Source organism: Heptranchias perlo, chromosome 7 (assembly GCF_035084215.1).
Source record: "Heptranchias perlo isolate sHepPer1 chromosome 7, sHepPer1.hap1, whole genome shotgun sequence".
Classification (NCBI taxonomy): Eukaryota; Metazoa; Chordata; class Chondrichthyes; order Hexanchiformes; family Hexanchidae; genus Heptranchias; species Heptranchias perlo.
The window spans coordinates 61109080-61133016 of NC_090331.1; the positions used below are offsets into that span (position 1 = coordinate 61109080).

A 23937-nucleotide genomic window follows, 5' to 3' on the forward strand; every position below is an offset into this window, starting at 1 on the left:
GCCATGCTGTGACACACCAGCGCCATTCTGTAATGGTCTAATTGTCAATGGCAATCGTAGTGTTATTTCAGCAAAATCATGATCGCCATTGATTTTGATGGGGGTGGATCTATTACTGACTGTTTCAGCAAGGGTCTCAGCGGAGCGGTGTAAAAGTTCCAAGAAATCATGGCGAGATCAGCTGGTGTGTAACAAAAACAGAAAATGCCGGAAAACACTTGCAAGTCAGGCAGCATCTGTGGAGAAAGAAGCAGAGTTAACGTTTCAAGTTGATGACCTTTCATCAGAACTGGAAGATGTTAGAGTGGAACAGCTTTTAAGCAAGTACAGAGCCAGGGAAAAAGGGGCAGGAAAAGAACAAAAGGGAAGGCCTCTGATAGGGTGGAAGGCAGGAGTAATTAAATGACAAAAGAGATGATGGTGCAAGTCAATGGGGGTGGTAATGGGACAAGTAAAGAAACAGGGTCCAAAGAAGGTGTAAATGGTTACAGCAGAATAGCAGAGGGGGTGGAAGCATGACAAGGAGAAGGCTTATTAAAAAGTTGTGAAGGCGGCTACGTACGTTTATAAACCTGTCACTTCCTTCCCCAAACGTTTAGGACTGTCCCTCCTCACAACACAGGAAATAGAGTAAAAGTGAAACTTAAAACAAACTACATCAGCAGAAAGCTACTTTAAGGCGCTATATTTTTTTTAATTTCGTTCCTTATCAATACAATAGTTGATTTATTGTTGTGGTGATTCTTTGCGTGAAAGGTAAGATGAACTAACACACCAGCTGTTAACTCTGAAAAGTTAACTCTGTTTCTCTCTCCATAAACGCTGCTTCTTAGTGTTTCCAGTATTTTCTGTTTTTATTACACATCAGCTGCTCGCATTTTCATCTCATTTCAAAAATGCCAGATTTGGGAGCAGAAATATCGGCCCTGGGGTAACAGGAAATGTGTGGCACCCTCAGTATTGCAGGGTTTGTTCCAATCCAGGTGGGGGTGATGGTTGGTGTTTTGCCTCTCCCGTCTCCTAACACTAGAGGATGAATTTATTTCAAATTCCACAAGCTTTCGGAGGCTTCCTCCTTCGTCAGGTGAACGGTATGGACTAGAGGATGAGGCAGAGACAGAAAATGCAGGGCAGGGCAGTGAGAACCTGTGGAGACAGCAAGAGGAGTCGGAAACTTGCGCCATTGCAGGAGATGGTCAGAACTCGGCGCGATTTTTGAAATACGAGAATTCAGCCTCTGGGTCGGGCGGGAAACACTGTGCATAATTTATAACTTCAGCACATCAATGATACACAGCAGCGACATGTAGAGCGGCTCTAACCGGGAACGGGCTAAACTGGCCGCCTCTACAGAGCAGCAATGCGCTTTCGGTACCTGCACAAAGTTGGCCCATCTGTGAAAGCGGCGCTACAACAACCGTGGGTTTGCGCATGTCCGGTCCTCCAGGTGAATTTGCATGTGCACGGATTCTGCGCACACATTGCTGCCCAACCCGCCTGCTGCAGAAACAACTCAGCTCAAAGTGCAGCAGAAGCAACTAAGATCAGCTCTGCTCAAGGTGCGGCAGAGATCAATGCACCTGCCTCAGTAATGTAGGGGCTGACTTGTGCATGAGCAATCAGGCTCCACGCCATCAACAAGTGGGTCTGTGAATTATTACCTTCAGCAATGGGCTCCTGGAAGACCTGATCCTAAGAACTCCACTTATACATTCGCTTAAGACTGCCCCGGAATGTGAAGGTTGATTTATGTCAGGCATTGCTATTGCTGTATTTCTTAGCAATTCACTGTGCTAAAGAAGAATCATAGAAAATTTACGGTACAGAAGGAGGCCGTTTGGCTCACCATTGGCCGCGCCGTCTGAAAATGAGCCACCCACCCTAATCCCACTTTCCAGCACTTGGTCTGTAGCCTTGTAGGTCACGGCACTTCAGGTGCACATCCAGGTACTTTTTAAATGAGTTGAGGGTTTCTGCCTCTACCACCCTTTCAGGCAGTGAGTTCCAGACCCACACCACCCTCTGGGTGAATTTTTTTTTCCTCAGCTCCCCTCTAATCCTTCTACCAATCACTTTAAATCTATGCTTCCTGGTTATTGACCTCTTTGCTAAGGGAAATAGGTCCTTCCTATCCACTCTATCTAGGCCCCTCATAATTTTGTACATCTCAATTAAATCACCCCTCAACATCCTCTGTTCAAAATAAAACAACCCCAGCCTATCCAATCTTTCCTCATAGCTAAAATTCTCCAGTACTGGCAACATCCTTGTAAATCTCCATTGTATCCTCTCTAGTGCAATTACATCCTATGTTGGTCTTGTTGGATAAAAGAAGCTAGGGCAATATCTTAATGCCTTCTTTACAGCTGCTTAAAGATGTATTGCATCCTTTATCTTGTGACTGTACAGCTGTGGGTATTTCATGCATAGCTCTCTACTTGGAGATTCTGGAGAAGCAGGGGAAGGATCATAAGAAGATAGGTAGGGTTGTACCTTAGAGGCTCCATTTGAACACATCCTTATGCCTCCACTTGTGTGTCCAGCCCTGCCTCTCATATCGGGACCTGCCAGGACATGCCTATCTGTGCAAACTAAGATTTCCAAAGGAGTCCACACTGAGTTATGCACACTCTTGCAGCCAAACTTGGAAAGCCATTTCTAAGGCGGGGATGACTGTCAGAGGCTATCAAGGCTACAACAGTCAGGAACTTTTATTGCAAGATATTTCTGTCACATTTTCCAACCTTAGCTGCATAATTGTATCAGCAGGTTACTGATGCATTGTTTGTCAGAACCACTGATTTTGAATGTGGAGGTGGTCTGCAACCATAAGGACAGAATCATACATGTCAATGCTTGTTATCCTAGCAGCTCCCATAATTTCTTCATCTGTGGCAGTCAATATTGCCAACATTATTTGAAGGGCCAAAAAGACTCCTGGGCTGGTATTGGAGGGAACTAATTATATGCCGTACAGATGTGGTTCACGACATTAGTCTGTTATCCAAGGACAAGAGGAGAGATACATTGCAGCCCATGCTTCCACCAAGATCATAGTGAAACACATCCGGCGTCCTCAAACAGAAAATTGCTGTTTCAGATCAGGGGAATGCTACACTATAGTGCAGTTAAAGCCTTCAAGATTAATGTTGCCTGCTGTGTCCTGGACAACTTTGCCCTGTAAAGGGGCCTAACTTAGAACAGGACAAGAAAGGAAAGCAGATGAGGCTGACCAAGAGATGGATAACGAGCTGTTCAATCTGCTGCATTCATCAAGTGAGGTATAATTATCCAAGCCATTCATTAAGTGCACTACAGTATTCTCTACATGTACCTATTTCCATTGCACTGAGCTGAATGAATGCCCATGAATGCTACTGTCTATCTCCCCAACAATCTCCATTTGCCTTATGCCAAAAAAACAGTCAAGACACATCCTACTATCAGTCAAGGCAAATTTACTAACCCTCACAGTGTATGGTTCAGTGTGTTTAATTTGATTGAATGTGATGGGGAAATTAAAAATATCTATTTATTTGGAACCCACCCAAAAAAAAAAGTCTTATAGGAAGTTAATTTCTTTCTGTAGTGAATGAGACATTTTTTTATTATCCCTCGTGTAGTAAACTTTTTCACTTGAAGTTCTTCATTTATCTTTATTTTGTATTTGAATTGTATAAATCTCTTCAGAGACAAAAAGCTGGCAAGCTTCTATTTCATTACTTAAGAAAAGACATACTTGCTCTCGAGGCAGTACAAAGAAGGTTCACTCGGCTAATCCTGGGGATGAGGGGGTGGACATATGAGGAGAGGTTGAGTAGATTGGGACTCTACTCATTGGAGTTCAGAAGAATGAGAGGCGTTCTTATTGAAACATATAAGATTGTGATGGGGCTTGATGGGGTGGATGTAGTAAGGATGTTCCCAAGGATGGGTGAAACTAAAACTAGGGGGCATAATCTTAGAATAACTGGACACTTAGAAAATCATAATATATTAGGCAGAGTCAACAAAGTTTTGTGAACGGGAAATCGTGTTTGACAAATCCATTAGAGTTTTTTGAGGGTTTAACTCGCAGGCTAGATAAGAGGGAACCAGTGGATGTAATATATTTGGATTTTCAAAAGGCATTTGATAAGGTGTCACTCAAGAGGTTGTTACACATGATTAGGGCTCATGGGATTGAGGATTTGTTAATGGACAGAAAATAGAGAGTAGAAATAAACGGGTTATTTTCGGGTTCACAGACTGTAACTTGTGGGGTGCCACCAGTGCTTGGGCCTCAGCTTTTTACAATATATATCAATGACTTAGATGAGGGGACTTTTTTTTAATTCATTCACGGGATGTGGGCGTTGCTGGCAAGGCCGGCATTTATTGCCCATCCCTAATTGCCCTCGAGAAGGTGGTGGTGAGCCGCCTTCTTGAACCGCTGCAGTCCGTGTGGTGACGGTTCTCCCACAGTGCTGTTAGGAAGGGAGTTCCAGGATTTTGACCCAGCAACAATGAAGGAACGGCGATATATTTCCAAGTCGGGATGGTGTGTGACTTGGAGGGGAATGTGCAGGTGGTGTTGTTCCCATGCGCCTGCTGCTCTTGTCCTTCTAGGTGGTAGAGGTCGCTTGGGAGGTGCTGTCGAAGAAGCCTTGGCGAGTTGCTGCAGTGCATCCTGTGGATGGTACACACTGCAGCCACAGTGCGCCGGTGGTGAAGGGAGTGAATGTTTAGGGTGGTGGATGGGGTGCCAATCAAGCGGGCTGCTTTATCTTGGATGGTGTTGAGCTTCTTGAGTGTTGTTGGAGCTGCACTCATCCAGGCAAGTGGAGAGTATTCCATCACACTCCTGACTTGTGCCTTGTAGATGGTGGAAAGGCTTTGGGGAGTCAGGAGGTGAGTCACTCGCCGCAGAATACCCAGCCTCTGACCTGCTCTCGTAGCCACAGTATTTATATGGCTGGTCCAGTTAAGTTTCTGGTCAATGGTGACCCCCAGGATGTTGATGGTGGGGGATTCGGCGATGGTAATGCCGTTGAATGTCAAGGGGAGGTGGTTAGACTCTCTCTTGTTGGAGATGGTCATTGCCTGGCACTTATCTGGCGCGAATGTTACTTGCCACTTATGAGCCCAAGCCTGGATGTTGTCCAGGTCTTGCTGCATGCGGGCTCGGACTGCTTCATTATCTGAGGGGTTGCGAATGGAACTGAACACTGTGCAGTCATCAGCGAACATCCCCATTTCTGACCTTATGATGGAGGGAAGGTCATTGATGAAGCAGCTGAAGATGGTTGGGCCTAGGACACTGCCCTGAGGAACTCCTGCAGCAATGCCCTGGGGCTGAGATGATTGGCCTCCAACAACCACTACCATCTCCCTTTGTGCTAGGTGTAATGTATCCAAGTGTAATGTATCCAAGTTTGCTGACAATACAAAACTAGGTGGGAAAGTAAGCTGTGAGGAGGACGCAAAGAGTCTGCGAAGGGATATAGACAGGTTAAGTGAGTGTGCGAGAAGATGGCAGGTGGAGTATAATGTGGGGAAATGTGAAATTATCCACTTAGGTAAGAACAATAGAAAAGCAGAATATTTTTTAAAAGGTGAGGGACTAAGAAATGTTGGTCTTCAGAGGGATTTGGGTGTCCTTGTATATGAATCACAAAATGTTAGCATGCAGGTACAGCAATCGATTAGGAAGGCAAATGGTATGTTAGCCTTTATTGCAAGGGGTTTGGAGTATAAAAGTAAGGTGGTCTTGCTGAAATTATATAGGGCTGCTGAGACCACACGTGGAGTACTGCGTACAGTTTTGGTCTCCTTATGTAAGGAAGGATATACTTGCCTTAGAGGGGGTGCAACAAAGGTTCACTAGATTGATTCCTGGAGTGAGAGGGTTGTCCTATGAGGAGAGATTGAGTAGAATGGGCCTATAATATCTGGAGTTTAGAAGAATGAAGGATGATCTCATTGAAACGTATAAAATTCTTAGAGGGCTTGGCAGCATAGATGCTGAGATGCTGTTTCCCTTGGATGGAGAGTCTAGAACTGGGGTCATAGTCTCAAAATAAGGGGTCGGCCATTTAGGACTGAGATGAGGAAAAATTTCTTCACTTAAAGGATTGGGAATCTTTGGAATTCTCTACCCTAGAGGGCTGTGGTTGCTCAGTTATTGAGTATATTCCAGACTAAGAGCGATAGATTTTTGGACACTAAGGGATCAAGGGATATGGGGCTACGCGGGAAAGTGGAGTTGAGGTAGAAGATCAGCCATGATCTTATTGAATGGCGGAGCAGGCTCAAGGGGCCATATGGCCTACTTCTGCTCCTATTTCCTATGTTCTTATGTAAAATTTCAAAATGTGACCTAAGAGAGGACACATTAATATAATTCAACCAAATCGCTATCTCTCGGTTAACATCCTTGAATTTCCTACCTATGAACACTATGAACACAAGGACTGCAACAGTTAAAAGAGAAGGCCCACAATCGCCTCCTCAGAAAATCTAGGGGTGGGTAGTAAATGCAGTTTTACCAGTGTCTCTCACCTCCTCAGAACAAATAATAATAACAAAATTAAAAATGAAAGGAAGAGGGAATCAGTGCACTTTTGCCATACTTATTTTGAATTAGGGGTCTGTACTTCTGTGTATGTTCACCCACCCCTGGATTTGCAGCTATCAGTTCAAGGGCCAATATATGCACTACTTTAATAGGGTAATTGGTGTATATTTTTCAGTGCATCTCATATTGGGGGCTGGGGCAGTACCCTCAAAATGGCTGCAGGGCCAGACAGGAATCTTCAACTCAAATATTTTCTTTTCAAATAACTTTAAACTATCTTAGTAAAATGCATGAATGTACCATTCTGTTCATCACATCCCAGCAAAGGCCTGGTTCCTTCACTGTCTCTCTAAGTAGCTTAATTGGAATGAAATATTATGTACACAATCACATCTTAACTGGATAAGATGGAGTCTGGCATCTGTTAAAGGTACTGTTGATGTTTTTGCAAACAAGATGTCATCTAGCCACAGAAATATTGATATTTAGATCTATGGCCATAATTCATTTTATTCCATGAGGAGGTTTACTTCCCTTCGCAGTCTGAAGAAACTTGCATGTTGAGTTACAAAACTTCTTCCTGTTGGAGCCTATTTTCTGAATCGTACCAGAAAAGGGAAATCCTTGTCCTGTGCAATCTGGAAGAAGCTGTTTCTTGTGTAAGAAAGTAAGAAATCCAGAGTGGGAAAAGGCCGATCAAATCTGCTGCTTTCAAAGTCCATATATGATTGATTATTCTAGGGCTGTCAAGCAATTTAAAAGAATTAATCATGATTAATCTCCCGATTAAAAAAATGTTACCCTCAGCTAATCTTGGTTTTAAGCACGACCACACTCTAGCCTGCAGGTCATGAGTGAAGATTCATGGAGCAGCAGACCTGCTGGGGCCCATGGCTGATGGGGAGACGGCCTTCAGCTGGCCTCAGGCTCTGTGACGAACACCACTGACAGACACTGCTGCAGTGAGAAAATACTGTCACCCTGGCAACGATGCAAATGCACAGAAGGACATAACGCACATGTACAGAACAGGACGTTTGCGCATGTGCAGAAACGAGATAAAGTTCACACATAAAAATGTTGGAAACACTGAGCAGGTCAGGCAGCATCTGTGGAGATAGAAACAGAGTTAACGTTTCAGCTCAATGACCTTTCATCAGAACAGGAAGATGTTAGAGATGAACAGCTTTTAAGCAAATGCAGAGGCAGGGGAAAAAGGGTCAGAAAAAGAATAAAAGGGAACAGTTTGTGATAGGGTGGAGGGCAGAAGTGATTAAATGATGGGTAAGCATGGGAAATCTGACAAAGAGAAGGCTCTTCTGGCCCGGGAATGTGAGTGAAGAAAGGCAGGTAGACTCCAGGGGTGCAGACCACCCCACTGGCTGTGTACCGATGGGGGATCCCCACCCCAAGCACTAGCCCACACTTCCTCCACTCCCAACGGATCTGGTGCAGCCTTCCTCGATTACCAGCACCTGCTGTCTGAGAGAAAATGGGAGCGGTGGCCATTCAGCCCATTAAGCTTATTCCCTTCACACATGATGCATACAACTTCTTACCCAGGACTCCATCCAACTCACTAAACCACAGCACAGGAACCGTTGTATTCCATAGAATATTTGATCATCTTTGTCCTTTTCTTTATAGTTTTCAACCCTATTCTGAAGTCAGTGTTTTATTCAGCTGTTTTTAAAAAAGTATTTAATAAATGCATTCACTGCTTTTGGTGGGAGTCTGTTCCACATACCTACTTCCCTATGGAAGCTGAAGTGTGTGTCATTGCTCTAACTTCTAGGTTTCTCTGAATCTACCAATGTATATCTCACTGTAAAGCATTACTAAAACGTCACGAACATCTCATACTCTATAACTACGGCTTTTTCTTCCAGCTGTAGGCATCCAACATGGAGGATATTCGACGATCAAAACTCAGTCTTGTTGACTGTTTAACCAATGATCCTGATTTTATCCTGCAAGTGGTACAAGAAGCAGTTCTCATTACTCAGCGAGAATATATAAAACTGAAGGCAGAGAATGATCCTGAGAAAAAAATCATAAACCTTCTTGATACTATAATGGGGAAAGGCCATTCTTCCTGTGAGCAATTCACCCATGTTCTGCAGAAAGAAGAAGTTAAAGAGACCTATCCAAAACTGATAAAATGGCTTTCAAGTAGACAGCAAGGTAAATCCTTCCATCTATTTTCCAATATTGGCTAAAATTTTCCATGTTAGATTTTTACTGTAATGTGCTTTCATTTAAAACCAATGTGAGTACAGTTATCATTATGTAAATATTCCTGCAATTCTTTATTATCCCAGCTGTTCATTTGATTTTGTTGTGCTAACATTTAGACAGCCTGTCTATCTTGGAGACTTAATAAATTATGAAACAGGTTGATTATTTAAGTAGCATAGCCACTGTACTACTGTGAGGGTCTGGACCTAGCAGAGTATTCCTCCCAATTAGCTGAATATAGTCTGCTTATTGGAACAGAAAATGTATTTCTTATGTTAATTAGTGGGACTTGGTAAATATTCTCTGCCCATGTGGCTGCCTCCTGATGGATTAAGATCAATACAGTCCCATTTTAGGGTTCCTTTCCTGCTGATGAAACCCATGATATTTCCTGTTATCTTCCAAAGGTTATCTTTTGTTCTCTGCTGTGATTAACTGTAACTACCCACTGGTGGTGCATTAACTCGGTGAAGATTTGCTTCACAGTGTTCCAACTCATGCTGGTTGAATGTACCTCCATTGTGAACCCAGCAGCTGCACAAAATGTAATGAAAATCATGTTACCTTGTGTACGATAAGGCTCTTGACGTTAAAGAAGAAATTGTAAATGTGAGGATCCCCACATGTATCCTAAGAAGCTTAAAATAGATTCTAAGATGGCAAAAATGTGGAGCTGCTCATTTTAAAAAAAGAGCCAAATCATAAGTAAGTTAGAAAAGATTTGTATTTGTCTCAGTGCAGTCAATTTCACCCCTCCAAAAATAATTTGGATGAAACTAAGATAGGTTTAGAGTGTTTGTGTGTAAATGCACGTAGCGTGGTAAATAAGGTTGGTGAGCTGCAGGCTCAAGTCGCCATGTGGGATTATGATATAGTGGCAATAACAGAGACCTGGCTCAAAGAAGGGGAGGATTAGGTGCTTAACATTCCTGGCTACAAGTGATTTAGGAAGGAAAGCAAGGAGTTGGGGTTGGGGGGGGGGATGGGTGGGTGATGGCAGTAATGATCAAAGAAATTGTAGCACTGGAAAGAAATGATGTCGTTGAGGGGTCAAAGACAGAATCTATTTGGTTAGAATTGAGGAACAATAGAGGAGATATTACGCCAGTGGGTGTATAAATATGCCACCAAATAGTAGGAAGAAAATAGAGGAGAAAATTTGCAGGCAAATTAGACAGATGCAAGAACTATCGAGTAGTGATAATGGAGGACTTCAATTATCCCAATATAGACTGGGTCAGTAACAGTGTAAAGGGCAAAGAGAGGGAGGAATTCCTCAAATGTGTTCAAGAGAACTTTCTGGAACAGTGTGTTTCCAGCCCAACCAGGAAGGAAACAGTGCTGGATCTAGTTCTGGGGAATAAAGTGGAGCATGTTTCAGTGGGGGAACATTTGGGGAACAGTGATCATAATATCATTAGGTTTAGAATAGTTATGGAAAAGGGCAAGGAACAATCAAATGCAAAAGTGGACAAATTTCTGGAGGAGGGCTAATTTCAGCGAGTTTAAAAGGGATCTTGCCCAGGTGGATTGGAATCAACAATTGGTAGGCAAAACAGTAATTGAATAATGGGGGGCCTTCAAGGAGGAGTTGGTTTGGGTGCAGAGTAGACACCTCCCTACAAGGGGGAAAGGAAGGGCATCCAAAGCTAGAGCTCCCTGGATGACCGAAGATATAGAGTTTAAATTAAACAGAAAAAGGAGGCTTAAAAGGAATGTAAGGTTCATAAAACAGTAGAGAACCAGGCTGAATACAGAAAGTTCAGAGGAGATCTACAAAAGTGAATGAGAGTCACAGAGAGAGTATGAGAATAGATTAGCAGCTAACATAAAAGGGTACCCAAAAGTCTTTTATAAACATATAAATAGTAAAAAGGTACGCAAAGGAAGGGTGGGACCAATTGGGGACAAAAAAGATCTTCTTGTGGAGGCAGAGGGCATGACTGAGGCACTAAATTAATACTTCGCATCCATCCTCACTAGAGAAGAGGATGCTGCCAATGTAGCAGTAAAGAAGGAGGAAGTAGCGATATTGGATAGGATAAAAACAGATAAAGAGGAGGTACTTAAAAAATTGGCAGTACTCAAAGTAGAAAAGTCACCCGGTCCGGACGGGTTGCATCCTAATTTATTGAGGGAAGTAAGGGTGGAATTTGCGGAGGCTCTGGCCACAATCTTCCAAGCCTCCTTCGATATGAGGATGGTGCCTGTGGACTGGAGGATTGCAAACGTCACATCCCTGTTCAAAAAAGAGGACAGCGATACACCCGGCAATTACAGGCCAGTCAGCCTAATTTTAGTGGTGGGAAAACTTTTAGAGACAATAATCAAGGACAAAATTAATTGGCACTTGAAAAAGTATGGGCTAATAAATGAAAGTCAGCATGGATTTGTTAAAGGAAAATCACATTTGACGAACTTGATTGGGTTCTTAGATGAAATAACGGACAGGGTTGATGAGGGTGGTGCGGTTGATGTTGTTTATATGGACTTTCAAATGGCATTTGTTAAAGTACCACATAATAAAATTGTTAGCAAAATTAAAGCCCATGGGATTAAAGGGAAAGTGGCAGCGTGGATACAAAATTGGCTAATGTACAGAACACAGAGAGTAGTGGTGAACAGTTGTTTTTCAGACTGGAGGGAAGTATACAGTGGTGTTCCCCAGGGGTCAATATTAGGACCACTGCTCTTTTTGATATATATTAATGACCTGGACTTGGGTATAGAGGGTATAATTTCAAAATTTGCAGATGACACGAAAGTTGGAAATGTAGTAAACAATGTGGAGGATAATAACAGGCTTCAGGAGCACATAGACAGACTGGTGAGATAAACAAATACATGGAAGATGAATTTTAATGCAGAGAAGTGTGAAGTGATGCATTTTGGTAGAAAGAATGAGGAGAGGCAATATAAACGAAATGTTATGATTTTAAAGGGGGTACAGGAACAGAGACCTAGGGGTGTACGTATACAAATCTTTCAAGGTGGCAGGACAAGTTGAGAAGGCTGTTAAAAAAGCATATGGGATCCTGGGCTTTATTAATAGAGGCATAGAGTACAAAAGTAAGGAAGTTATGCTAAACCTTTATAAAACACTGGTTAGGCCTCAGCTGGAGTTTTATGTTCAATTCTGGGCACCGCACTTTAGGTAGGATGTCATGGCCTTGGAGAGAATGCAGAGAGATTTACTAGAATGGTACCAGGATGAGGGACTTCAGTTATGTGGAGAGATTGGAGAAGCTGGAGTTGTTCTCCTTGAAACAGAGAAGGTTAAGGGGAGATTTGATAGAGGTGTTCAAAATCAGGAACCGCTTTGAATAAGGAGAAATTGTTTCCAGTGGCGGAAGGGTTGGTAACCAGAGGATACTGATTTAAGGTGATCGGCAAAAGAGCCAGAAGTGACATGAGAAAACATTTTTTTACACAGCAAATTGTAATGATCTGGAATGCATTGCCTGAAAGGGTGGTGGAAGTAGATTCAATAGTAACTTTCAAAAGGGAATTGGATAAATACTTGAAGATAAAAATATTACTGGGCTATGGGAAAGAGCAGGGGAATGGGTCTAATCGGAGAGCTCTTTCAAAAAGCTGGCATAGGCATGATGTGCTGAATTGCCTCCTCCTGTGCTGTACCTACTGTGATAATATGAAATCAGATTTTGGATACCATTTTCCACCTCCTACTCACTGACTGACATCTCCCCCATGCTTTTATATTAAACGTTTTAATATGAAATCCAGACCTTAATTCTAGTATTAATTTATTTGAGCAGTTCCACTATGGACTGAAAGTTGTCAGAGTGCAAGGTAGACAATTTGCATCAATCTGAACACCTTGCATTCTGGTCTTAAAGTGCATACAGTAAAACTGAAGCCTTGTGCACTTTCATTGCATTGATCACACGCGCTGGTCTTCCATGATCTGCGTTTGATGATTTCCTCCTGCACAAGGTGATTCCCACATAGGTCTTGTGATAGCACAAAGGGTGATCGTGCTGAGTTGCTGCGTGAATTCCTACTACAGTAACTCTAATAGTTTTATTCAAACCATTATCTCAGTATTCAGGACATAGCAGTTGAAACAAACTTACTCAAGCGCATGCACGCAGAGCTTTAGAGTGTTAAAAAAAAAACTATTAGTACTTAAATTTTCCAAAATTCTAACTTCAAGCCAGTCTCCTTTAAACTCACCTGTTAAAGTCATGTACACACAAAAAGACGAGAGATCCCTTTAATGAAATATGTCACAGCACATTCTAAAATTAATTTTAAAAGAATGTGAGCACTTTAATGTTATTGCCATCATTTTATCTTGCAGACTAGTGCAGTAACAAAATAAAAAGAATACATTAATAGATCTTTACAATTAGTAAGTAATATTTAAATAGATTATAATCCTGTTGCACGGACCAGGTAAAAACAGATATATATACTTAAATATATTTGTAGTTTGACCATTGTATTTCTAGTTAAAATATTTGCACTTTCATTAGATTTCCAAAATAAGCAGAACAACTAATAAGAAATTCTAATTACAATTTTCCCAATCTTTCATCAAAGCTCCTTCAGGTCCGAATCTCGGTGGACGGCAGGTTATTACCGCTGATGTTCATGTTGCTGGAGGTTCCTTTGTGGTGTGTCCCATGATCCAAACTGATCAAAGGTCAAGCATCAGCATACCTGTAAATGTCAACTCATCCAGGGATAACAGCAGTGCAGCAAAGAATCTGCCTTTAGGTAAATAATTAAAGAGGAGCCATATCCTGTCTTATAAATGAATATCTGCTAATTATTTACTTTCACCCCATGTCCTGCATTGTTTGTGGCAGTACTTTGGAGACCTCTTGATTGTAACATTGCATTTTTTTTTATCACATGGATTGCAAGATTTATCTTTTTTGATGCTTATCTGGTTACTTGTGACTGGGTTTCCCTGTCAAAATGATTGAATCAATTGTTTGGAGTATTGGGTTCCATCGTGGTGAAAGTAATGTGCATCACCAGGAAATTCTTCACAAGTAAACCTGGCCACAGCACAGCTAAGATTCAGGCAGAACTAAAATAAATGATCACCATCTATGCAATGTGAAAATGCAATCAGCCAGATTTCTCCACAGCAACACTAGCTATCATCGTTGATATTTATGACATCTTAAATGGGTCTGAGTTGACCCTAAAATAATCTGATCAAAATAACTGTGTAATCTAAGGTCTTCAACCACTGGCTTATGGTTGTATAATATTGTGAGTGGAAAAGGAGAGTCAGGCAGAAGTATTCCATGGTTAACAGGCTTAAATGGGTGAAAAATTGAACGTAGAGAACAAAATCCAGTCCCTATTGATGATTTTGTTGGAAGTTACTGCAACAGAAATATAGTGTAATATCTATATAGTATTTCAAATCTTTTGTTTTATAAATAAGGACAAATTTAGCCCTGGAAAAACATATCCAGAATAGTGTTTAAATTTTTACAATGCAAATTCTATTCCCTTAATGCATTAATAAGTAAATGGAGACAGCTATAATTTAAAATAGATTTAAGATTAAAATTACCCAGTATGAAATAATAGGTGAATACAGGCCTGAAATGTAAAGAAGCTGTTCACTGTCTAAATAAATTGTATAAATTGAATGCTGATAGTATGGAATATTTAGTGTATGAAACTAAGTAAGATTACTGAGGGGATAAAAATGTTTCAAATGATATTTTGTTTGCAGGTTCCACAAAGGAAATAAGTGTAAAAGAGCTAGAGGACAAAGTGACAGGTAATTAATTTTACTGTTAATTAAAAGCTGTCATTATATATGATAGATACAGAAGAACATAACGGTAGGGTTGCCAACCCTCCAGGATTGTCCTGCAGTCTCCAGGAATTAAAGATTAATCTCATGGACACTGCTGTGAGCAACCTAGGAGAAAAATCATAGGGGTGTTGTTCTCATTTCCTTTGAACACTTTTGTTTACTAGTTATACAAATACTGGCAATGGGAAAAGAGGCTGTTTGACTGGACGGGGCGGTTGCAGGCGGGAAGTCATGTAATCAAACCTCCAGGAATACGTCCAACCAGAGTTGGAAACCCTACATAATGGGTGTATGTCCGTATTCTGTATAACGTAATACTCAGTATAGTAGGTTTAAGTGAAAGAATAACAGATATTAAAGCACTCTATTCTGTGCATAGATACTAACTTCAAACCCTATCTCGGGTAGTGTTCCAGAAGACCCGTATCACATCTTTTAAGGTTGACAGTATTTTCCCATCTCATGTGATGTATATTCTAACCACTATCAAAGCATCCTGTAAGCTTTTAGCTAAGATAGTGGACTAACCTAATAGAATTGGTGTGGGTATCATATTAGGCACAGCACAGGAGGAGGTCATTCGGCCCATCATGCCTGTGCCGGCACTTTGAACGAGCTATCCAATTAGTCCCATTCCTCTGTTCTTTTCTCATAGCCCTGTGAATTTTTTCCCTTCAAGTATTTATCCAATTCCCTATTGAAAGTTAGTTTTGAATCTGCTTCCACCACCCTTTCAGGCAGTGCATTCCAGATCATTACAACTTGCTGTGTAAAAAAAATATTTCCTCCTGTCGCCTCTGGCTCTTTTGCCGATCACTTTAAATCTGTGACCTCTGATTACTGACCCTTCTGCCACTGGAAACAGTTTCTCCTTATTTACTCAGTCAAAACCATTCATGATTTTGAACACCTCTATCAAATCTCCCCTTAGCCTTTTCTGCTCTAAGGAGAACAACCCCAGGTTCTCCAGTCTCTCCACATAACTGAAATTCCTCATCTCTGGTATCTTTCTAGTAAATCTCTTCTGCACCCTCTCTAAGGCCTTGACATCCTTCCAAAAGTGTAATGCCCAGAATTGAACACAATACTCCAGCTGAGGCCTAACCAGTGTTTTATAAAGGTTTAGCATAACTTCCTTGCTTTTGTACTCTATGCCTCTATTAATAAAGCCCAGGATCCCATATGCTTTTCTCAACTTGTCCTGCCACCTTCAACGATTTGTGTATGTGCACCCCCGGGTTTCTCTGTTCCTGCACCCCCTTTAAAATTGTACCATTTAGTTTATATTGCCTCTCCTCATTCTTCCTACCAAAATGTATCACTTAACACTTCTCTGCATTAAATTTCATCTGCCATGTGTCTGCCCATTTCACCAGTCTGTCTATGTGCTCCTGCAGTCTGTTACTATCCTTCATATTGTTTACTACATTTCCGAGTTTCGTGTCATCTGCAAATTTTGAAATTATACCCTGTACACCCAAGTCCGGGTTATTAATATATATTAAAAAGAGCAGTGGTCCTAATACTGACCCCTGGGGAACACCACTGTATACTTCCCTCCAGTCTGAAAAACAACCGTTCATCACTACTCTCTGCGTTCTGTACATTAGCCAATTTTGTATCCATGCTGCCACTGCTCCTTTAATCCCACGGGCTTTAATTTTGCTAACAAGTCTATTATGTGGTACTTTATCAAATGCCTTTTGAAAGTCCATATACAAAAACGTCAACCGCACTACCCTCATCAACCCTCTCTGTTACTTCATCTAAGAACTCAATCAAGTTAGTCAAACATGATTTTCCTTTAACAAATCAGTGCTGACTTTCATTTATTAGCCCATGCTTTTTCAAGTGCCAATTCACTTTGTCCTGGATTACTGTCTCTAAAAGTTTCCCCACCACCGACGTTAGGCAGACAGGCCTGTAATTGCCGGGTTTATCCCCCTCCCCTTTTTTGAACAGGGGTGTTACATTTGCAATGATCCAGTCCTCCAGAATCGTTCCCATATCTAAGGAGGATTGGTAGATTGTGGCCAGAGCCTCCGCAATTTTCACCCTTACTTCTTTCAGTAACCTAGAATGTATCCCATCTGGACCAGGTGACTTTCCAACTTGGAGTACTGCCAATCTTTTAAGTACCTCCTCTTTATCTGATTTTATCCTCTCCAATATCGTTACCACTTCCTTCTTTACTGCTACCACAGCAGCATCTTCTTCTCTAGTGAAGATGGATGCAAAGTATTCATTTAGTACCTCAGTCATACCCTCTGCTCCACAAGAAGATCCCCTTTTTTGGCACGAATCGGTCCCACCCTTCCTTTGACTACCCTTTTACTATTTATATGTTTATAAAAGACTTTTGGGTTCTCTTTTATGTTAGCCGGTAATCTATTCTCATACTCTCTCTTTGCCCCATTTACTCCCTTTTTCTGGTTTCCTCTGCACTTTCTGTATTCAGCCTGGTTCTCTACCGTATTATGAACCTTACATTCGCCATAAGCCTCCTTTTTCTGTTTCCATTTTAATCTCTATATCTTTAGTCATCCAGGGAGCTCTAGCTTTGGATGCCCTTCCTTTCCCCTTCGTAGGAATGTGTCTACTCTGTACCTGAACCAACTCCTCCTTGAAGACCTCCCATTGTCCAAATACTGTTTTGCCTGCCAATTTTTGATTCTAATCCACCTGGGCAAGATCCCTTTTTAACTCACTGAAATTAGTCCTCCTCCAGTTAAGCATTTTCACATTTGATTGTTCCTTGTCCTTTTCCATAATTATTCTAAACCTAATGATACTATGATCACTGTTCCCCAAATGCGCCCTCACTGAAACATTCCCCAGAACTAGATCCAAGATTGTTTCCTACTTTGTTGTGCTGGAAACATTCTGTTCCAGAAATTTTTCTGGTACACATTTCAGGAATTCCTCCCCCTCTTTGCCCTTTACACTGTTACTGTCCCAGTCTATTTGGGATAATTGAAGTCCCCCATTATCACTGCTCTATAGTTCTTGCATCTTTCTGTAATTAGCGTGCAAATTTGCTCCTCTATCTCCTTCCCACTATTTGGTGGCCTACAGTATACATCCAGTAGAGTAATAGCTCCTGCATTGTTTCTTAATTCTAACCAAATAGATTCTGTCTTTGACCTCTCACCTACATCATCTCTTCCCAGTGCTATAATAGTTTCTTTGATCAATACTGCCACAACCCCCTCCCCCTCCTTTTGTTCCTTCCCTATCTTTCTGAATACCTTGTAGCCAGGAATATTAAGTACCCAATCCTCCCCTTCTTTGAGCCAGGTCTCTGTTATTGCCACGATATGATAGTCCCATTTGGCGACTTAAGCCTGCAGCTCACCAACCTTACTTACCAAACTACGTGCATTTACGCACATGCTCTTGACTGCACTCCCCCGAGGTGTCAATACCCTCACTGGTATTCAACACTGAATACCGGTTTGTGAGTTCCACAATCCCAAGGGACTCCTACTCTGCCTGCCTGTTCCTCCTAGCCTGGTGGTCACCCACTCCCTCTTTGCCTGAACTCTCTGTAGCTGCTCCTGAAACGTGCTATCCCCGAAATGCATTGTAGTGATTCCACCTGCCACTCAAGCTCAGAAACTCTGAGCTCGAGCTCGAGCAATTGGCAGCTCTTCCTGCGCATGTGGTTTTCCAGGACGCACAAAGTGCTCTGGAGTTGCCACATGGCACAGAATGTGCATGTGACAGGCCCCAGCTGTCCTGCCATGTTAGCTAACAGTTATTTAAACTGTGTAGAAGTTTTGAAACTGTTGGTTGTCTTACTTCTTCATTCTTGCCACATAGCACAATAACAAGTTGGGGGAGGTAAGTCCAGGTCAGGCTGGTGAGGTGAGAGTAAGTCTCACTGGATGATCATGAAGGAGGATCCCAACTTTTATCTCCAGTAGAAAATGGTCAAGGCTTCCTGCTGGGCAGTAAAAGGTATTCATTTAGACACGGAAATTAACTGCAGATAGCGCTTAAAACTATAGTCCGGCTGGGAATGAAGATGCGACATGACAATCAACCTAAATAAGTCAGTGATGATTTTTTACATATTGTCCTAAACTACCTGCAGAACTTACAATTGGAGTCTGAGAACGAGGCGCTGTAGGAATTAAACAAAAAATAAGTGATGAAATCAATATTATGGGCTGCTTCAAGTTGTCGAAACTGCTCAGAACTAGCTGCAGGAAACTAGGAGTGGGCTGTGATTACCATTGATCCACTGCCAAATTACATAGCATATCTAGTCTTTTTAACCCTGAGCAGGCACCTGCATGCTGATGGAGGTCTCTAATGGGATGGTGCACTCATTACTCTAATATGGTGCAACATTCACTGCCCACACGCACATAGTCCTCCTGGAGTTGTCCCGTTCACCATACAGGTCTAGTGCAGGCAGCAGTGTCATAGGCATAGAGCACAAAACTGCTGCTGTATTATTGACAGTCCAGGAAACAGCATAGAACTTCTGCAACTCAGATGTTGCCAATAAAATCTTCTGTTGTGGTTAAAAATGATGGGGGAAAAAATTTGGATAGGGGCCGTTTTTGGGCGTAGGTAGCGTGATATACTATTACCTCGTGCCCAATGACCCTTGCGCAGGCAGGACGCAAGTTTCGGCCCACTGAGGACTTACTTGCAATCAGCGTTCCCCATTCCAGGCCATGCACGTGGAATCAATGCAATTTGCCCTTTCCACCACCAGGGGGAGCGCAATCTCTTAAAGGGAGGATGTTTCTTAGAAATCTCTTAAAGGTAGCTGGTACCTGTTATTTGAAAATAACAGTCTACTGTCTGCACGGAGTCTGAACGGAGATCAGACATCGCACACGTAAAACACAGATGCAGGTCCCATCCCTATGTTTACACACTGATCAGTTATGTTAAAACATCGACTAAAGGTTGCACACTACTAAATCTCACATCCTCCAATCTGCACGCCAGACCTTACCAATCTGCCGATCTGAGTTTGTACCAGGCCTGCAAGAGTGCGTGTACCAAGGTTCTCTGCTGATGCACTAGAGACCTTGGTGTAAGAGGTGGACAGAAGGAGGGACATCCTATATCCACGGGGGAGGGGGGGGGGAACAAGAGGCCCTCCAGACATATACTCAAAAGGCAGTGGGAGGCAGCGGGGGACGAATTCAATGTCAGGCACTTAGCATCATGAACATGGATGCAGTGCAGGAAAAAGTTCAATGCTTTGACACGAGCCGTCAAGGTGAGTGAGGTCAACTATCGAGTGGCTTCTCCTACCAACTGCACCACGCACTACACCCCCCCATCACCCACATACCAACAAACTCTTTCCATCAGTACTCAACTCTTCCAACCAGATGCTTCCCCTGACCCTTACACATTACCACTGTTTCAAGCCACCCACCTACAACTCACAGGCCACACACACTGGCAGCTATTCAACCTTGACAGGCACATCACCCAGACACACTTTTTGCAGGAGAAGGTGGCGCATATCAGGAGGCAGCAAGTGGCCGTGGCATTTAGCCCCTCGAGCCTGTTCCACCATTCAGTGAGATCATGGTGGACCTGTGACCTAACTCCATATACCCTTGGTTCACAGAAATCTATCAATCTCAGATTTAACATTCACAAGTGAGCTCGCATCAACTGCCATCTACAGAAGAGCATTCCAAACGTCTCCCACTCTTTGCGTGTAGAAGTATTTCCTAACTTCACTTCTGCACGTCCTGGCTCTAAATGTTAGGCTATGTCCCCACGTCCTAGTATTGAAGTCTAGGAGACCTCCAAAAACAGGTACAAATGTCTCGACACCAGAAGCAATAATCCAGCCACTAACCTGTAAATCTTGCATGGTCCCTTTAAATAGCACTGGTGGGGGGTTCTCCAGGCACTCTAAGACACGTTCAGATGGTCAGGGTTAAGACTGTGCATTGAGTTGAGCGTTAAGCCCTAAAATGGTGTCTATCACTTTATTGAAGCCATTTTCTCCTTACTTTACATGATTCCAGCGTTCGTTATCTGCGCCTGCGCTAACTCCTATACCAAGATGGCATCCGGCGCACGTCACGCTGGAAACGTGCGTGCGCATCCAAGTCACCATCTTGGATGTCGGAGAGGCCGTGTAGCACCGAAACAACGGGCGCTACTCGGCCCAACTTAGCACCCGACTTGTTCAAATCCTATATTGGTTGGGTTTGTGAAAGAATTAGGTAATTGAAATAAAGATGTCAGAGTAGTGCACTGGCCAGTCATAAAGTTCAGTTAATTTGAGTCCTCAGGCTGACGCCAACTTCCTGCTTATAAAAATCCATTGATTTGGCCCTTGGTTCTCACAGAGTGGTGTTATTAGACCAAATTAAAAAGCATTTGGGCTGGAATGCAATATGCATCTTTCCCAGTGTGTTTCAAAATAACAGCTGAAGGATTTTTTTTCTATTCACTGATGAGATAAGAAAACACCAGCTTTCTAGTCACAGAAAAATAGGTTTTGTTATTTTCTTGACAATAGAATCGCACTTTTTCAAATCAAATTTTAAACTTGAGAATTTTTTTTACACTGCCTCTGAAAGTCTTGCATTTAGGTATGACATTAATTTCTACATTCTTTTGTTTGTCTCCATTTTCTACATCAACAGACAAGAAATCCTTTCTGAAACAGAACTGGGCAAATCTGGTACAGAAAGTAAAAAACGTTGATGAACTTGCAGATCGAATGATGGGACACGGCCTCACTAATGAAATGTATTCAGAAATCATGACCTGCGAAACATCTGAACGGAAGATGAGAAAACTTCTACAATACACGACTACAACTGATACGGCTTCAAGTCATCTGTTTACAGCACTGTGCACCTTGCATTATCATGTCATGCAAGAGCTCATTCAATAAGGCCAACATCTCTTATCTGAAGCTATTCATTCTTTATGTAGCTGAATGTTGTGTCTTGTTTTTAACCATGTTTGAATCTTAAATTACAAACAATGCATTGCTAAAATTCAATTTTCCCGCCCCGGATGCCCCAAGGACACCTATATTTTTTGGGCACAGTACAGAAGTAGAATGGGCGGAGACCATTATGCCAGGTCTCCACCTGTATTGCACCCCACCTCGACTTCCGCTCGTGCAGTGCTAGGGGCTCGCTTCCTTGTACCTCCAAGTGGCATCTCCATGCCTGTCAGGGGGTCAAGTGATAACATTGTGACCTGTTACCAGGTTTCCTTTGGCTAGCCCCATGTGAGGTGATGGATTCAGGAAGGACTGTGAAGATTGACATGCAGTCTGCAGGTGGTGGTCAGGAAAGGCATGTCAGTGGCTATTTCTGGCCATGCCTATGGTGAAGGAGGGGCTGTTAAACAAGAGACTTGGTGGAAAGTGCACAGTGGTGCATTAGGGGCGACCATGGGAAGGAGAAAAGAATGTGAAGGAATGCATGGAAGGGAGCCACTGTTACTTGGTACACAAAATAAAGAGGTGCCTTTGAAGCTGCCGATCTTACGGCCTCTGATGAGGTCATTGAATTTTTTTTGGTACTCCAGACATGTCTTCAATGTGGGGCTGATGACATTAATTGTGTCTGACACCTCCTGTCATCCTCTTACAAACAACCTTGGGCAGTTTAAGGCCATGAGAGGGGAAACAGTACTGCTCTTCTCTCCTGTGCCTGATGGCAGGATACCATATGAGCCAGGACATGCCCATTCCACGCAAATGGTGGAAATACGAATGCAGTAGTGGAGTGGGGGAGAACACTTCCATTGCGCCCTGTTTGCTGTGCGGGCTGCAAAGGAAAACCGACCGTCATGTTTCAGGAAAAGTGTGTAGCCCTGCTGTTGCTTTGGTATGTGCTGGGCCCACTGGGTTTTTAATAGATGTTTTATCAGCTTTTAGACTGAGACTGCAGTTAGCAATGTTATTACTAGATAGCTAATTTTGTATAAATTTGTAAACATTAATGAACAAATAAAAATTTTACAATAAGTCACTTCTGAACGATTAATTGACACGATGAGCAAACTAATGTGAGACATACTCAGTTTTTTTAGTTGAATGTGTGTCCTTGGCAACACTTTGCTGTGTCGTGCTTTTAAAGGAGTCAAAATAATTTCAGGCAGTGTTTTCAGTGTTTTAACGCATTGTGCCAACCAATCCCCAAGGTCCATGATAATGAAGGTGGCCCACACTAGAGAAATTCTCCTTCCATGATGTGATTAGAGTGTGTCGGAACCCCAACCCTATCTTTGCATAGTTTTTGTAGCAGCCCATTTCCTGAATACCACGGCCAGGACTGTCTAAAATTGAGGGAGATCGTGTTAGAGAATTAGGTCAAATTTGGGCGGCAAGGTGTCTCCCGCTACCTCACTGCCTTGACCAGGATTGTCCTGCCCGCCTGCCCCTGCTGGAACAGCTGCTGGCTGCTTCTTCCCCACCTGCCACATGCAAATGGTGGTGGAGCCCAATTCTCCAGACGATATTACTCGCGTCTGTCCCACTACCGCTTTGCAGGGCTGCGATGAGGAAGACGGCAGTAGGTCCCAGAAGGCGACCTTCAGGATGTTTTGCTCCTTTATGGTCCTTTGTTGACTTTTCTGGTGCTGTAACACTATCCGTCCCCACTGCAGCACTGTCGATATTCTCCTCTTCGCACTGGTAGGCTGACTCTTGACAGCAGGAGTCCAGCTGAGCATTGGAAATGAGCCCAACCCTGGGAAATGGCCTGGGGTTGGGACAGATTCAAAGGGTTGGGCGGAAGTCCCACCCCACGGCCATAAAGTGCATAATCCTGACCCATAGCTGAAAGGATAATCAGTTTGGTCAGATACCTGCAATCACTCCACAAAATTTAGATATGACTGACATTTCCATTCATTGTGTTACTGGTGCAGAACTTCAGGATATCTCATCCACGAAGGTTGTACACAAAAAACCTGAAAATCTGCAGGCCTTCTGACATACTCCTGCTGTAAGTAGAGCAAGATTGGAAAGCCCATGAATCAGGCTAGGACCTAGATACGTCGGGTCCCAGCCTCTGCTGCTAATTTCCTCTGGGCCGTCTGCCCGCCCCAAATCTGGTCCCCTACGTCAGTTGGGTTGTGGCGGTAAGAGGGAACTCACAAGCTCGGAGTTTCCTTGGCTCATGCCTGGGATCTAGCGGGTGGCTAGTACACTGGGATAAATGAGGAATACTGGCCCCCTGGACCCCTGAAGACAAAGACTGGCAACTCTGGAGAATCGAACCCCTTTGCAAGACTCTAGCGAAAATGGTTGGGGTGACTCGGGCCTATTCCAGCTAGGGTCTCCACCATAATACCCACTCCCCCTGCAATG

General features: G+C 42.8%; 1 protein-coding gene across 1 annotated transcript; it reads left to right on the top strand.

Annotated features, from left to right (window-relative positions):
- Positions 1-648: 648 nt before the first annotated feature.
- Positions 649-22590, top strand: LOC137323329 (uncharacterized). The gene is made up of 5 exons (XM_067986815.1): positions 649-756; positions 8446-8740; positions 13361-13537; positions 14520-14567; positions 21248-22590. The coding sequence occupies exons 2-5, from the start codon at positions 8461-8463 to the stop codon at positions 21499-21501; spliced, it is 759 nt and encodes a 252-aa protein (XP_067842916.1). The 5' UTR covers positions 649-756; positions 8446-8460; the 3' UTR covers positions 21502-22590.
- The last annotated feature ends 1347 nt before the right edge of the window (positions 22591-23937 follow it).